Source organism: Sander vitreus, chromosome 21 (genome assembly GCF_031162955.1).
Source record: "Sander vitreus isolate 19-12246 chromosome 21, sanVit1, whole genome shotgun sequence".
NCBI lineage: Eukaryota > Metazoa > Chordata > Actinopteri > Perciformes > Percidae > Sander > Sander vitreus.
Window position 1 is genome coordinate 13042372 of NC_135875.1, and position 17175 is coordinate 13059546.

General features: G+C 38.6%; 1 protein-coding gene across 1 annotated transcript in view; it reads right to left on the reverse strand.

The window, feature by feature from the left end:
* pcdh15b (protocadherin-related 15b) overlaps positions 1-17175 on the reverse strand; it is a 150020-nt gene that overhangs the window by 84752 nt on the left and 48093 nt on the right. Inside the window, exons 13-18 of the mRNA XM_078279089.1 lie at positions 16002-16151; positions 15780-15871; positions 14950-15051; positions 6385-6517; positions 6117-6196; positions 3714-3807 (exon numbers count right to left, since the gene is read on the reverse strand). Coding sequence (XP_078135215.1) covers positions 3714-3807; positions 6117-6196; positions 6385-6517; positions 14950-15051; positions 15780-15871; positions 16002-16151 — 651 coding nt within the window. The remainder of the gene's footprint in view (positions 1-3713; positions 3808-6116; positions 6197-6384; positions 6518-14949; positions 15052-15779; positions 15872-16001; positions 16152-17175) is intronic.

Below are 17175 nucleotides of genomic sequence, written 5' to 3' on the forward strand. Positions count from 1 at the left end.
TACTATTCTGGTCAGTTCAGACAACATCTGAAGCAGAATTTTGTATTCTACAGTATTTAACATGTTTGACTAGCACCGGAAAGGCTTTTATGTTATGGATTATCAGAGTACACAGGTTAAAATCCATATTTAACTTAGTCTATTTGTCCCTCTTACTAACAGCCCCCAGCTGCACTCTAGTCATGGCTGTCCCATCTGTTTGTGCTTCTAACAACTGTTCACCAATGGTCCACTTTGCACCTTCTCTTGTTAAAAAGGGACATTTGTATTAAGATATGCATAATTAAGAAAGACATGTGAAAATAACTTAAGAAGGGTAGCTAGGGGTAAAAATAAGACAACTTCAATTTCATGAACAGACAGCTCAGTTGGTTTAATTAGCTATTGTTTTGTTCCTAAAGTCTGATGGCTAGAGGATAAAAAAAATCTGTGCCAACAAAGAGAGGAAATACAACAAACTCAACTAATCACCTGAAGCATTAAAGCATGTTTATGAATGTTTGGAGGGGATTCATTAAAAATCAATTGTTACAGTAAATGTCACCAGTTCTCACTGTTTTGCAACCAACAGCAAAAGCATGAAAAATGTGCCGAGTAAAGGCAGAGGACCAGGAAAGAGAGAGAAGCTGGTAAGAGGTCAACACATTTCTTAATTTGAATTTCATGAGAGCAGGAGAGAGAGAGAGAGAGAGAGAGAGAGAGAGAGAGAGAGAGAGAGAGAGCGAGAGCGAGAGCTCGATTATTTGACTTTTAAAGAAGGGAACAAGGAGGAGGTGGAAAATGAGGGAGAGCTTACTGATTTACAACAGTGGGATGAAAAGAGAAAAAGCAGCGTGTGTGGGAGAGTGACAATCCCAGAGGTGACAACAGGCAATTGAGGTTGGCTGGGCACACGGTGATGTAAGTAATTTGAGGTTAAGAGCTTACAGTTGACTAAACAGTTTATCCGATTTTGAGTATATGTAAAGTAGAATGCACTCTGATTTAATGCAAACAAAGGCTGTGAGCAGCGCTGGCAAACACAGACACAAAATGAGAGGAGATTCAGTAAGCTCCATTTTGCATCGTGGGGGCTCTAAGCACATCATTTATGATAACTGCACATCTCACAGTTCTCATCTTGCTGATAGCATGGCCATCTGCCAAAGTTTAACACCCACCCAAATATGGAGCCACCATATTCTTAAGGTTTCAGATGTATACTCTGCATGCACTGTACCTTGATTATTGTATTTTTCATATTACCAATATGACTAAAGATATGGGACTAATCAATAAATACATAATTTACACGTTCACGTGACTACTCATAGTGCTAGCTGTTTAAGGTGGTAAAAGGTTACCAAACTGTGCTTGCTTTGTGTTGTTGCAATTAAAAGATACACGTGACAATATTTTTTGCTATTGCAGCACATTGGCACACTGAATAACACATTGTTGGTTTTTGGTCTTTTCATGGGATTTGTTCAAATTAAGGAAAAAAAAAAAAAAAAAACACCAGCAACTTATTCTCCATTTGAAAACAGCACACTGTCCTCACTGAAGTTTAAGTTGCATCCTACAATGCACGGTGTCCTTACTAGGGAGCTTGGTTTACTGCACCAGCTTGTAGGGCCCTCAATCTGTGGCAGTATGATTGATTCACTGGCCAAATAGCCAATTAGGCACTTTGTAGTCTGACACTCTCACAACGGGACGTTTAATAATAGGGGACACAGACGTGTGTGTGTGTGTGTGTGTGTGTGTGTGTGTGCACGCATATGAAGACAACCCAAGGCCTTTAGAGTGATGCTGATTAATGGTCCCATATAAAGCAACTACACCCGAATCTTCTCTTCTCCTTTTTCTATTTCTTTCTTTCCTTGTCTTCCCGTCTGTCTCTCTGTATAGCTCATCCTATTCCTCTCTCATACACCTTCTCGCTCTCTTTTTTCTGCTCGTTCAGAAACATAATGGAGTGTCAAGCAGAAAAATGTCCAAACTCCTTTTAGCCATTTTCTGACTTAAAGACCTTTGAGGCACAAAGATAATACAAATAATTGCCAAGGTTCAGGGAGCAATTGACTAAGTATAAGTGTGCATGTCTGTAAGTGTGTATGTGTCAAGACTCCTTTTTAGAATTGTGCATGAACACACAGTACAATTGTTAAGGTAATAAGGGCCCCCTGAACACCTCCCACATCTCTCTTCCTTCCTCACTCTCTCTCATTTCCTCCCACTTGTTATTCTCTTGTGTGCGAGGGTGTCCGTGAGAGAGAAGGTCAGAGTATTCAAATCAGCATTTTCTCTTCTCAAAGGGACCTTAAACTTTACCTTTTGCGTAATTGACATGTGGGGTAGGGGAGTCAGTGAAGAGGAGGAGAGGAGACAAACTTATTTTAATGCTAGACTAACAGATAGATGAGGGGGAGAAGAGAAGCTATAAAGGGAAATTGTTGAAAGGAGTAGAGAAAAAGGAAAGAGGTTTGACTTTCATGTGAGAGCATCTGTAGATTTGACTTTTAAAAAAGGAAAGCCGAGAAGAACACAGATAGAGAGAGCGACTGATGACCTGCGATCAATTAAGTAAGTGAGAAAGTGAGGAAGGGCACACACTCCATCTTTACAAAACAGCTCTTGCCGTGAATAAAATGTGTTTTTTTAGCCATTTTATGTAGTAACATTCATGTTTATTCAGACTCCATCCACACTAAGCCACAGTTTATGTGTGAATACAACATGCATTGGAACGTCAAGTGCTTCATTTGCATTGAAATGCCAAAACAATTAAGCCATTTCATTATATTCCTCATATCTTTCAGTTGGAAAATAGCACTTACTACAACGTTTCTGCAATCAAGAATTGGATCATAAACTGACAAGAGTGAAAGAATAATTTTACCTGGTGAACGTCTGAGGACTGAAACATCATACATAAAGTGTGCACAAGTGATTGTCAGTTTTCAGGATTTTTAGGTTCTTCCACAGTTGGCATAAAAGAAACTGCAGATCACACTCAACTTACTCTGTCGAGTCCTTCAGCTGGTTAAACTTCTTCCATTCTGAACATTAAGCCTGTTTAACCTCATCATACTGTAAGTGTGTTACACCTGTACATTTCTGCAGCATGCAAGGTGAGGATTTAAACATAATGTTCAGGGGGTGTAAAGTTACTCTAATGACAAAACATGTATTTTGTGATCAAATATACTGACATATAAAAAATGTCAAAGAAAGAAACAAAAACAAGTGTGGACAGGCAGCCAAAATGGAGACAAAAGCTGCCTTTCCTACATAGCCAGCTCAGTGAGGACGTAGTCTTGGTTGCCTTTCATTGAGACACAGTGTGATCCAATAACAATGACATGCTTTATATGTATAAAAAAAAGATAGCAGTATCAGTGGTCAGTTGAAAAGTGTAAATCAGTGGATAAGCGTTTACTTGGTGTGTATACGATTCAAGTTTTTTGTTAATGAACACTTTCATGGTAGAAGATCTTCTCCATCACATTTGACCGTAAAAGTTATAAACAAACATTTGAAGGCCACATTTCCAAAAATTGCCTCGGACATCCCTCCTTTCACATAATGCCACAGCTGTTGTTTGTGGCATTTCACTGTGAAGAATTTAGTTTCCCTCCTGACAGTCATTTGGTTTAGTTCCATTGGGGATGTGAAACAACTCAAGTAAAGACAACCAGTTAATATCTGTGCGGTACAGCTCAGTTTCTTACCCCATCTGGGTGTCCGTCTGAGGCTGTGACCACCAGGGTATAATAATCCAGAGACTCCCTGTCCAGAGGCTTGTCCAGGACCAAATACCCTGCACTGGAGAAAGAACATACAGAGAGTCCCGTTAACCTGCTAGGTATGAGCTTAAAATGGATCAGAACAGGAAAATAAGAGTACAATAAGAAAAAATACAAGAGGACCAAGAGGAGCAAACACACCAGAAAATAATACTGTGGTGTAGCATGAGTTGATTTCATACCCACGATACTGTTTCAGATGTTTCTGTTCAAAAGTCGTTGATTGGTTACCCTTATCATTCTCTTGCTGATACTTGCAGCCATTTTAAAGTAGTTTATATGCTAACTCTCGATCATGGGAACAATTTAGAAAGTTAGTCTGCGTTTTCTCAAAATGCTTATTCCTCTTTATATACACCACACTGGAGATACATTGTCGGACAACTGACAACACTAATAACCACCCCAAAAAAGCCTTAACACCCAGACGTGTATTTTTATTGTGATTATAGGTACTGTGCTGATGCAGATGACGTCTCATACCTATCACCTTACCCACAATGATACTGAGAAATGGCTTCTTGGGTGCTGCTGTTGCTATAATGGCTAAGACAGAGATGTGTCATAAAAAACCAGTATTCGCTGGGAACAGTCTTTTCAACCAAAATAAAGAGGTTATATGCAAAATACCTAAGTATGTTTTTTTGTTGTAGTAAATGTGTGAATTATTAGTATGGTTCACTAGTCATATAATCTTAGACTCAAGTTATTTAATACAATTCACAATCAGAAATGTCCAAACAGAACTAAAAAGATAAAAGTCAGATTTAAGGGCAAATGATTAACACATAAGTAAAAATCTACCCTAGAAGATCAACAGTTTCAGTGCAGCCTGTCTAAGACTTTTGACCAATCAAAAACCAGCAGAAACATTTGATGTTGACCTTAATTGATGACACTTTATTTGCCAAGTGAAGATTTACATAATGATTGAAGAGTTTTAATTTAATTTAAGCTACTTTCATGAATTAGAGACCATATGAAATGCAAATTTTCTCCAAATATTGACTGTGTGTGTGTGTGTGTGTGTGTAGATGTTAAGTGGTGTACAGAGGAAAGATGTAAAGCGGAAACAAACTAAAAAACATTGATATTTATAAATGATTCATGAAAAGCAAAGTCTGTGAACGCATGTGTACACGCACGTGCGCACATACACACACAATCTTGCTTTCTCATTTACACCACACATTTTGATAAATTTTTTCCACCTTTTGCTCTCAACCAGGATAATTGTATGTTATATGTTATATATATTATGTATTCATAAATGACCGTCTCAAAGCTCATCACTTGCTTCCCGCACTGATGCTGGCCCTTTTATTTCTTTATTAAACTAATCTGAATCTTTTGGCCATTGGTGTGTGTTCCATCAATGGCAGCCACATTGGCAAAATGGGCACATTTTTTTTTTTAAAATCACTCAATCCTGTGCCAATATGAGCTGCACGGCATGTTGCACTTGTGCGGTGGAAAAGAAAAACTTGGCTAGTCTTCATAGTGCCATAATGCACATAGCACAGCTAAGGCACAGACACATTTTGGCACATATTTGGAGATTTCATAATATCCAACAGAACCCTTCAGATACTTCTAGAATGCAGAAATTAAAGCTCTTCTATTCATTTTAATCTTTGCTGTTATGGATTACTATGCAGGGGACTACTTAGTTCTTTTCTTTTATTCTTAATCCTCATTTGTCCATCACTCTTGTTCATCGTTTCCCTCCCAGCTCTCTAACATTTTGTCCATCTTTTACGCCGTCCCTGCCTTCCTGTCTTATCTCTTACTCTCTCTCTTTTCTAGCTATCCTTCTATCCTTCCATCCTTATAATTCTGCCCCTTCTTTTTCAGTCTTTTACCATACTCTTTGTTTCTCTCGCCTCCTCCCTCTAGAAATGTAGATAGGATCTTTCCCCAGCATAAGAAATGCATTTTTAATTAGCAATAAATGAATAAATACAACAAAAGCCCTCAGAGTGAGCGAGTGTGTGTGTGTGTGTGTGTGTGTGTGTGTGTGTGTGTGTGTGTGTGTGTGTGTGTATTGGTGTGTTAATGTGAAGCCCTCGGCAGAGCCTGAGCCCTAAACGATATAATTTATTCTGCTTTCAACGCATGCACACACAGACTTTTACTACATACTTGTGTATTGCTATGGTCATAAAGTATGCACATACTAAGAGTACACATACCCAAAAAAGAAAAAAGGGTACTGCTTTAGTTTCTGAAAATACTAACTTCAACAAGCTCCAGTTTTGATCAAACATGGTGTGTGTGTGTGTGTGTGTGTGTGTGTGTGTGTGTGTGTGCTCCTGCTGTAGCGCTTACTCCTGCTGTAGTGCAAAATGTCCATGAAGGTCTCCGCTCTGGATTTTGTAGGTGATGGGGTCCCTCTCCCGATCCACTGCCTTAAAAAGTGAAAATTACTTTAACAATAAAACATTTTACATAATTAACAGTGCAAAAACATCCAGTTTTAAAACAATTTAAATGAACATAATTGGACATGGGTGGTGTGGATGATGGGGTAGCTATTGAGTTCATCTGTAAGGAGCTGTGGCGGTGACAACCTGTGGTATATAGAGTCTGAGTGTACCTGCAGATTAAGCAGTGTAGCTCCAGTTCTCATAGCTTCGCTGATCTCCAGGCTGTATTGTTGCCGCAGGAACTGTGGAGGGCTCTGGTTGTTTGGGGGCAAAACTTCAATATATACCGTAGTAATGGATGACCTAAGGAGAGAGAATGAGAAGGAGAGAATAGGGTAAGGCGGACAGGACAAAGAGAGAGCTTACAAAGACAGATAGAGAAACAGCCTGTAAGAGAGAAGCAGATAATGTGTCATGTTGGAGAGGGATGAGAGAAGAGAAGAAGGAAGAGAAGAGCTGGAGGGCACCACAAGAGGATAGTGGGTAAAAACGCAGTGTCAGGAGGGTGAATGGTCTATTATTAAAGTTAAGAGCGGCTGGCCGGTGTTTGTTTCTTTGCACTTCATGCTGTGTTTAACTAATCGATAGGAGAGTGAAGCCAACAACGGTGTGAGTGGCAAAGAGACTAGACAGTGCTCGACTGCTGGGCTTTCACAAATGTCTTTCTGCAGGGCTTAACGTTTTCTATGGTGCATTTTGACAAACCTATCCTGATGTTTCAATGATTTATTCATGTAGAGGCTAGTGCTGTTTTACTGAGAGAAAACCCTTAAAAGTGCAGTAGGCAAGACTTATAAAACTAACTTTCTGTCATATTTGCTGAAACTGACCTTATGTTCCAGTAGAACTACATGAAGCAGGTAATTTAAAAATCCGGCTCCTCTGGCACCACCTACAGCCTGTAGTGCGATTTGCAAAAATCCACAGCTCCCTGTTCAGATGCTCCAATTAGGGCCAGGGGGGGTGTCTGTGTGTCAATCACTGCTCATGCACACGCATTCATTCTCCCTTGTGGGGGGAGGGGCTTAGGAGACCGTTTGGGCTTTAGCAGAAAGGGGGAGGGGAGGGACTGAGAAGTTGTCGATGTTCAAAGCCCTGGATCTTCACAATCCTACCTACATCACCTTTAATCATTATAGTAATTCATTTTAATAAATAGAGTGGCACTATCTTGTTAGGGCAGTATTATTCCTTTAGAATCCCAACCGTTATTTATAGATGAGCCCTTTAATATCATATTTAGGATGGGTACCAAACTTTGATACTTTTAGGCACCAACAGAATTGCCTCAATAGTATCGAGTATCGAAAAATGCCATGTCATTCAATAACAAATTTCAATACCTAAGGCGTAAGTGTCATCAGTGTCAGTGAGCCAATACGCATGCAGCATGCTTCTTGTACAAAGATCTAATAATGCTTCTGATTGGCTGTCTAACGTTACAAGTCGTAGAGGCATGCAGGAAAAACTACGTTACGCACAGAGACGGGGTGTGTGTTGTAGTGTTTTGAGGGGCTTGACTACAGTGTAGGTCACATAGGTGTAAAGGAGCTGAAAAAAAGATTAGATACGCAATGTGTAATGTTGTAATTTCTTTTTGTTAAAATGGATTTTATAAACTTGGTATCGAAAAAAAAAAGTATCGTTCAGGAACAGATATTGAAGTAACAATATCGGTATTGAAAATGTTTGAACAATACCCAATCCTAATCATATTCGAATTAATAATATAAAAGGGGTTTGTACAGATGTCCAGAACTGAATTTAAGAATGAATGCAGTGATTATAGAGATGACTATTAAGTAAAGTTGTAGAACAAGGATAACAAAATCAACTGTGGATGAGAAGTGGATTTAGAAGTGCCTTGAAAGGTAAGGACACTTGATGAAAATGTGTCATGAGGGAATTACAGAAATAAAAGGTTTTGTAAAAAAAATAAGCCTTAAAAGTAAATTAAGGGAAAGAAAACAGGCAGTTACATTGAGTTTCTAAGAGGGGATGACGCCAAGAGAAAATGTATTTGGACTATGAAGTCTTAATTACACAGTGTTTACTTCCACTCTGATAAATAGCGTTGGCTGTTTAATAAGCTGTATTCCCTGACATTTTTTAATCAGCATAACACTTATTCCAAAAACAGCATGTCACCATAATGACCTACAATTGACAGAGCTGTTCATTTCCAGCGCTGTAAATAGCTTGTGTCCTTGTGTCACTTTTTCCTTTCTTAATATATTCGATTACCTGGCTCAAATTGTCTTGTGTAGAGGACTACAGCCCTATGGCAAATTGACTGCATTACATAATTGGGATATAACAACGTACTAACTGCAATTCAAACAAGACCCAACTGGAAACAGAGTTGGCATCTACTATACCATTTATTTTACATAATTCAGTCATTATTTTGATCCTTGACACCACCTTCCCAAAGGAACAAGATGCAAGAGAGCTGGGACTCTCAATAATGACGACTTTGTGTATACGATAGAACTGGATACTTTGTGGGAAAATGGTTTCCTTGTTATATATTACACCACTCAAAATTTGCATTAATCCAAGGAAAGAGAACAAAATAAAAATGAATAGAAATAAATTAGAGCACTGTACCCCAATACCTATTAAGATAAGTCTTATATCTAAAAGGAAAATATATTTGTAACCTTTCCACAGAGGTAAAGAACAAAACTACAATATATTATATTTAATATTCATATTATTATAACAAAAAACCCTTTACATACAGGTGCCACCTTTTCATCAAGTAGCTTTAAAGTCATAATAGTATAGTCAACGCTGTATCAGTGTGCAACACACTGTCTATAGATTATCAGCTTTCAAACTCTTTATAGAAGCTGTATGTTCAAATTGAGTTGAATGTTTAAGGTGTTTTTTAGAGGCATTAACAGCCATCACATGGCAATAGTCTAGGATTATTTAGCCATATTTACTTAGAACATTTGAGGACCACCACTTGAATCTAAAATAATCGTTTGAGTTTGGACAGTGTTTGGCTGCACAGCATGAGTTTGCATTGACTGGCGCAGCAGCGGGTCTGTGAGGTTTACGGGTTTAAATATATTGAATTATTTCCCTCCTGCCTTTTCAAAGGAAGTGTTGAGGCCTGTTGTTGGCTCACATGAAAATAACAGTGGCTCACAGAACATAATATGGCTGAAAATGTCACATTAGGAAGAAATAGTGTACCACTCTTGTACCTTGATAGTAAAATTCCAATCTTAAATTTTGTCAAATTGGTCAACACTACTTCATTAATGGGTTGGTAAAAAGCCAAATTATTCCCCATTTTCAGTTTTGCCCCCACATGACATGAGTGATGTTTGGTTTTACCAACCTGAATTTCAGGTTAAGAAGCCGCAAGGATTAAGTTTGTGTTCCTACTTGGCGAGGGTGCAGAGTTTCAGCAGGGAGAAAAGGGAGAGATTAACTCCACTCAAACTGAATAATCAAAGAACCTTGGGTCTAAACAATAGCCCACAAAATCTGTTCACATTCACAACAATAAATAAATAAATAAATAGAGTAAAAGCTGGAAAAAATGTAAGCTGCCAGAGAGAGTGAAATCCAGTGTTTTATTAAAACAATTCACATGGGATTATTGATGAAAACCGATTGAGGGACTGGGGATTATTATATATTCAGTCATGGTTTCTACTGTAACTGCTAGCTGGGGCCTATTTTTCCATCCTAAAACTCTGTCTATCAATAGACGCAATTCCTTCTTCTAAAACTCTTCTTTCTTATTTAATATTGACGATCAATTTCATAGCCAGGGTTAAATATAACTGTTCCTACTTGTACAGTACACACACAAAGACAAATCCACACAAACCAAACAGACTTGCACATCAAATGCACAGTAAATTAACTGAGTGATTGGCAGGCCGAAGCCTAATGTTCCTTCTGTTAATAAAACCATTGATTGTAATGGTCTCTCTGAATAGAAGTGGCACTATTACTACTACTATTTATATTATTATTACTACTGCTATTAATCTGTTGACATAGAGTACATTTTGTATCACATTTGGTCGAGTACTGTACATGTAATGAGTTATTTGGGGCTGCAGTTGTATGACTTGGTGTTGACTTGGGGCTTCAGTGCCAAGCTTGTGATTAAAGCAACACTAGAGAACTTTTCCCGCTTCTGTCCCCCTACAGGTTGGAAGCGGAATAGTCCCATTATGTCTCAATCGAACTACAGATCCGCTACCTGATCTGGCAAACTTGCATAGTACGGTTATAGCCGGTAGAGAGCCGCAAAGTGAATGCAGAAGTGCCGTTCACCTTGTTACGAGTTGATGAACCACTGAAACGATTTTGGAAACATTATTTTAAGTTACAAAAAGTTCTCTAGTGTTGCTTTAACTTGTGACCAGTGTTGGGCTATAATACTTTACTTAGTAACACCTTATAGCAATTTTTTTTTTTTTAGTGCAAGAGTCCAATTTGAAATAAATAATAAAGTTACAAATCTAGTTTGTTCGCTGTCTTAACAGGAGTTCAATGGAGGATTTGACTCTGCATTCAGTGGATAGAGTGGAGTGGTACGGCTCACGGCTGGAGGTATGGGGGCGCAATCAGCCACTACCAATGGAGGAGGCAAATTCTTCTTAGCTACCTTGCCAACGTTAGCCACTAGTACAGAGTGGACAATCAGGAATCACCTTTAGGGTTGGAGGTATGTAAACCCTGGGAATTCTGAAGTGCTGCAGCAGGCAATCATCATGGCTAGCGATACGATTGCCGTATATGGTCAGAAAAATAATAATCCGCAATAATAAGAAGTGCAGTACCTCCAAACTGGCTGGCTGCTTGTTCAACCATTAGGTTTCATTTCCTATTTTAACACAGGTGTCCTGTGGGTGTGCAGGATTTGGAGTTGTTTAAAGGCACCTTTGACAGAGCTGGGCCAAGTAACAAAACTTTATTAATTTTATATTACTTTATTGAGTAATTGAAGGAACTTCCCCAACACTGCTTGCGACTTGCAAATAAATGACTTTGTACCACTTCTATAATTTACTATATGCCTCTTGTGCAAAATTGCTTCTTTATCTTGGTCTCTATCTAGCTATTTATCTAACATCTTATCCTGTCTGATCTGTTCTCTCCTAACCCTACTGTTTGATAAAAGTATAAATGAGACCCCGGAGCATAAGCTGTTTTCAGTATTCTAGGGTGCATCTATCTAGGCCATGCAAAAGCAATTCTATACCATGTATCTCAAGGGTTCTTCAACAGTCCCAGCCCCCTAACATAAAGATGTAATACTGAGATCCAAAGTCATTAAAGAAATGCTCATGCCACTCATGTCTTGGGACACACGGCTCATTTTGGGTCATGATCCGTAGTTTTAACAAATCAGGTAGCAGAGATGGATATTGATTTGTTATGCCGGTTATGTTTTCAGCAGAGATAAACAGGGGGTCTGGGGAAATTTGGGGACAATCTGTGAGCCAATCACTGGAACCACCTCAATCTGCAGTGGTTCACATTCTGTATTGATTTGGCAACTACATAGCTGGGGCCAGCTGGGGAGACAATTCGATGACTGACATACATTGTTGGCGAGAGAAAATCATTGAAGTTGCGATGACTAAATTGTTATATTTTATCATTTTATTACAGATATAGGTAAGCAATGGTGATAATTAAAAACTAAAGTGTTTTTTTTATTTTAAACTTTACTATCTATTTTGTGAAACTAGATTGATTTATTAATCACAGTAGATTTATTTATGTATTTTGGGTACATCTGAGGAAAGCACACAAGTCAACTGTAAATTTGTGTTTTATAAAAGCTGACTGAGTGTCTTTGAAATGTTGAGTGTTGACTTTTGAGTAATGCTGAGAGGTTTCAGAGTACTAATTATTAGTTTTCAATAGAGATATCCCAGGGCTAATCTAAAGGATGGGTATTGGGGCTGATCAAAATCAAAATTTGATGCTTTATTTAGTGGACTTTACTGTGTTTTGACCACCTCAGCCTGCTAGTGCTGCAGCACTGCTCCCCTTTACAGGTTACTGCCAGGCTCTACACTGCGAGCACTTTGCTGCATATGTGAGTGAAGATTGTGTGAATTTGAAAATAATTTTTGGGTGCACTAGAAAGTGACTTTGAGTTCAGACACTAAGGATCAAGGATTGTTGAAAAAAAAACTGATATCAACTATTGATAAGTCAGCTGTTGGGTACCATTTTGCCACCATCTGTAAAAAAAATCTGGTGGGGTGGAGTTAGACAAAAGTAAGCTTACCAGACCTCTGTAGCCAGCTCCTCATCTCTGCTTTAAGCTAGCGACTCAAGTTTACATTAGCCGTTACTAACATACCTGCAACCAGTCAAGTTAAATTGTGGGTATTGTATGGGCCAGGTTTTGACAAGGACAAAGAACTGCAGCATTATTTCTTTTTTCAAACTGTCCATTGTGAACCTGAAACTGGTAAAGCAGTGCAACGGGGAAGGCCGCCTTTACAGTAATCAGTGTGCTTTTGTCAGTACTAGATCTTTCAGATCAGCTTGGCATTGAAGGTCTTTTAATTTACATTTAGGCACACTTATCTGGAGAGCAGCAAGAGGTTTAGTGTGGAGTTAAAAAATGCTTACAGGGGGGAGGGGGGAGGGGTAACTGCTGATGGACACTGACATATGCAAAACGTTCAAACTGCTTTCCTTTAGACTAACATGTAACCACGTGCTAGGTGAGTTGATTAAATTTGATTACATTTTTCATCAGGAGACTGATGAACAGAAATGTGCACCGTTGGCTGTTGGCAGCTCAAATTAAACATCTGACTATTCAGTGACTTCCTGGATATTCTCAATAGCCCTGCTGAGCCTATATGAACCTATTGAACTAACTGCCTTTCACACAAGCCTACCTAATGAGCAATCAGCGCCAAAAAACAAAGTGTTTCCTTTGTTCTGTGCATCTTATTTAAAAAGCAGGTACTTAGAGTGTTTGTCCTGTCTGCAAGGATACCACAGACTTAATTTATCCTTTTGTTGAGACATTCCAGAGTGCAAAACACGAAGAGCTACACCCAAGTGTGTTGTTAGTATCAGCAAACCACAGGCTGTTGCTCACGCTGGCGCACAAGCTCAGTTTGTCTGGCTTTTGTTTTCACTGATGCCAATTTCTCAAACTTTTCCTTATGGTGTTTCTGTTAGATGATATGCAAAAAGACAAGAAAATGAAAAGGGGGGACAATATGCATCAAACGGCGTTAGGTCCTTTTTTGCTGCAACCTGCAAAAGCACATGGCCCTGCTCTCTGATGTTTCTTGAGTCACGTTGAGGCATGGTGCCGTGAAAACTTTCTGCCACTGCAGCTGCTACATCAATCTATAGAGTAGTGTAGATTGACCATGTTCCAGTGGGTGAACTGTTCGATGCCTTGATTTGCTTCTCTTCAGAGTTATTGCACGGTAATTGCTAAAACTAAAATTTCACAATTTAACAGGTTTCTGCCAGAGTTTAGCTACCTAATCAATACAGACAGAGTAAAAACATATTGGGAGCAGCTGCATTTTCCATGAAATAACCCAAGGTGGGGAATAGCCTGAGTCTGTGTGTTTGCTGAAAGTTATGGCTCCTTATTGATTTAATCCATGAAGGAGAGATGAGGGGCAGGAGATGGGAAACAGGAGGCAGGGGAGAACAAAAAAAAAAAAAAAAAAAAATAAATAAATCAAAAAATGTCACCTTATCAAGTCAGTCCTTATCCTTAAGAATGCGACAGTGCCAGAGTGCAATACATTTTGTTTCTTTTACGGGCTGTGGCATTTATTCTAGATGCCATCTGTGCCTGCATTTGCTGAAATCATCCCTTTTCTGAAATGCAGTGTATCATTTTCTTTCCGTTTCTCAAGAAGAGGGTAACTAGTAGAGCCCAACCGGATTTTTAAGGCCGATATCAATAAAAATATTTGGGGATTTAAAAATCTGATATATTGGCCGATATATATTTAAAAAAAAGAAATCCAGAAACGTGTAACAAAACATAAACAGATTTCCCTAACATTAGTTATTTGTATTTATTTATGAGTCCTCACTAAAATAATATGATAATGCAGTTTAAAAATAAACTTGTTTTATTGTCACAACAGAACATCAAAATATATTAAAGTTCTGATAAATAAAATGTATAAAAATACAAACTTAAGATATGAAACTTAAAGGGTTAAACACGAGTGTTGCCAACATGGACGTTGCAGAGTGCCCTATGGTGGATAAACTATGCAACGCCAACACTCAGAACATGGCTGAAGGGGGTTCCGTCCGTTTTGATTTTATTTTTTAAATATTCATTTAACGGCCATTATAAATGCCGATACCGATAGATTGGAAAATGCCTAATATCGACTGATATATCGGCCCGCCGATATATCGGTCGGGCTCTAGTAACTAGTAGTGAGCCACCCTTTCATTACCTCTCGATCTGTGTTACTCTTCTCCCTTTCCTTCTTTCCTTCTCACACACACTATCAATTATCCTCTTTTGGACTCCTTGCAATTTTCCAATTTATACTAATATATTTCTAAAAATGAAAAGTCTCACCTGAAAAGGGTGAACCGAGGGAAGAAAATGGCAGGGAAAGTTGGAGCGTGTCTGACAATGAATGCGAATGCTCTGGAAATCTGATGACCTTTGGAGCCTCAGCTCCAAACAGAGGGTAAGACGGATGAAGCAGACAGAGAGAAGCCCTTACCTTCTCTGAGGTACAGGCCCGTTGTCCATGGCTTCTACAGTCAAAGCGTAGCTCCGCCCAACAGTGAGCTCAACACCTGGTGCCACTGTAATGACCCCAGTGCTGTGAAAACAGTTCAATTAATTACATTAGTATTAGATGATTAAAAACGGCAGCTTCATATTTAGCGTACAGGCATGAGCAGAGGTGGAATGTAACTAAGTACATTTACTCAAGTACTTTACTTAAGTACAAAATGTGAGGTACTTGTACCTTACTTGAGTCTTTTCATTTCATGCCACTTTCTACTTCTATTCTATAACATTTCAGAGAGAAATATTGTACTTTTTACTCCACTACATTAATCTGACAGTTTTAGTTATTAGTTACTTTACAAATTAAGATGTAGTTTATAAAATACGATTATTATAAATTAAACTACCCAACAATATAACGGCCCACAAGTACAGCTGAAATGATTGGACAATTAAACACTTAGTTGATTAACAGAACTGTTTTGATCTTTTCCAGTTTCTAAAATGTGAGGAGTTTTCTGCATTGAGTATATTTTTAATACTTTATGTACATTTTCCTGATGATACTTACAGACTTTTACTGAAGTCACATTTTCAATGCAGAACTTTTACTTGTAACAGAGTATTTTTTACAGTGTGGTATTAGTACTTTTACTAAAGTAAAGGATCTGAATACTTCTTCCACCACTGGACATAAGTGGTATCAATCTTTGCATCTAACTCTGCAAAAAAATCTTATTTCTCAAAATGTAAAACTATTCCTTTCACATTCAAATATAAATCTAAATAATATCACAATGCAGGTGATATATTTACCTGTTGCCAATAAGAAAATGTCCCTGGTGGCCAGCTAAGATCCGATAGGTGACTTGACCGTTGGGACCTGCATCAGAGTCAACTGCTGCCAGCTGGGAAGAGATACACAAACAAACACTCACCATCCATATAAAGCATTTAATATAGTATGTTGCAAATACTACACACATACCACACGTCTGAACCGTTATTAATGCATAGTGTGTGTTTGACAGTGCGCACCTGTAACACAGTTTCTCCAGGCATCATGTCAGTAAACAGGTTGACATTATAAGACGCATTAGCAAAAGTCGGAGTGTTGTCGTTTGCATCCAACACAGTTATCATCACTGTAACCGGAATGCTTTGCTGGACGCCGTCTGATGCCAAAAGCTGGAGACACACACAGAGAGAGAGAGAGAGAGAGAGAGAGAAAGAAAGGGAGAGAAAAACAAGAACAATGTATACTATATTTTTCTTGACAAGAGCAAAGAAATAAAATGTTCCTTCTTTGAGAAAATGTTACACTCGAGCTACAAAAAGCTACCTTTTGAGAATCCTGAGGTGGGCGGACTGTGTACTCAATATGTCCTTGACATCTTGATAGTGTCTGTTTGTTTCCTTGTTTCTTGTGAGCTAGAGGTATTCTGTGTTTTTCAATCTAAATCCCTGTTTTGGGTTTATTTATGTGTGTTTGGGGGTGCAATTGAAAACTCTTGAAACTTGTGAACAAATCTGTCCCGGCTGTCTCTCCCCAATATTTCAATTCACCTTAACAATTTCCTCTCAATGATTGCTGTTCCCCACTGCCTTTAAGAAATATAAAGTCTGCTTAGAATATGTATGAGACACAAAAAGAGCCATGAACAAACATTTGGTGTCCAATTCATCATAATGCCAATGTACTGTACATTGTTATTAAAACAGTGCCTGTTGTCACTGTAAATCAGGGGCGGGGCTAGAAGGGAGGCATGGGGTGGCACCGGCCCTCCCTGGTGCCCCCCCCCCTCAATCCATTGGGCTAGAGTGCTGTCAATCTGATAATTGTGATTTCCTTTGGATCAGAGTAATGCCACTTGGCTGCCTGTTCTGCCAATCTTCCCAGCCCTTGTCACATGACCAATTGATTTTTCCATGATGACTATCCAAAATTCTGATACCATGGATCCAGCACTGGAATTGTTTTTGAAACAAGTGGCAGACTGAGCCTAGGGAAAATATGTATTGTATACGGATATACAATTTGTTTAAAATGAAAACAATGTTGTTCTATCCTATCGAATATTTCCTATATTTCTACGCAAATTTTCTATGCCGTATTCGGACAAAAGAAGCAGGTCTTTTGCCGTGATGGTCTCTTCTGTCAGTCATTCAGCACACAAACATTTTAATGCGCATGTATGCTAAGAACAAATGA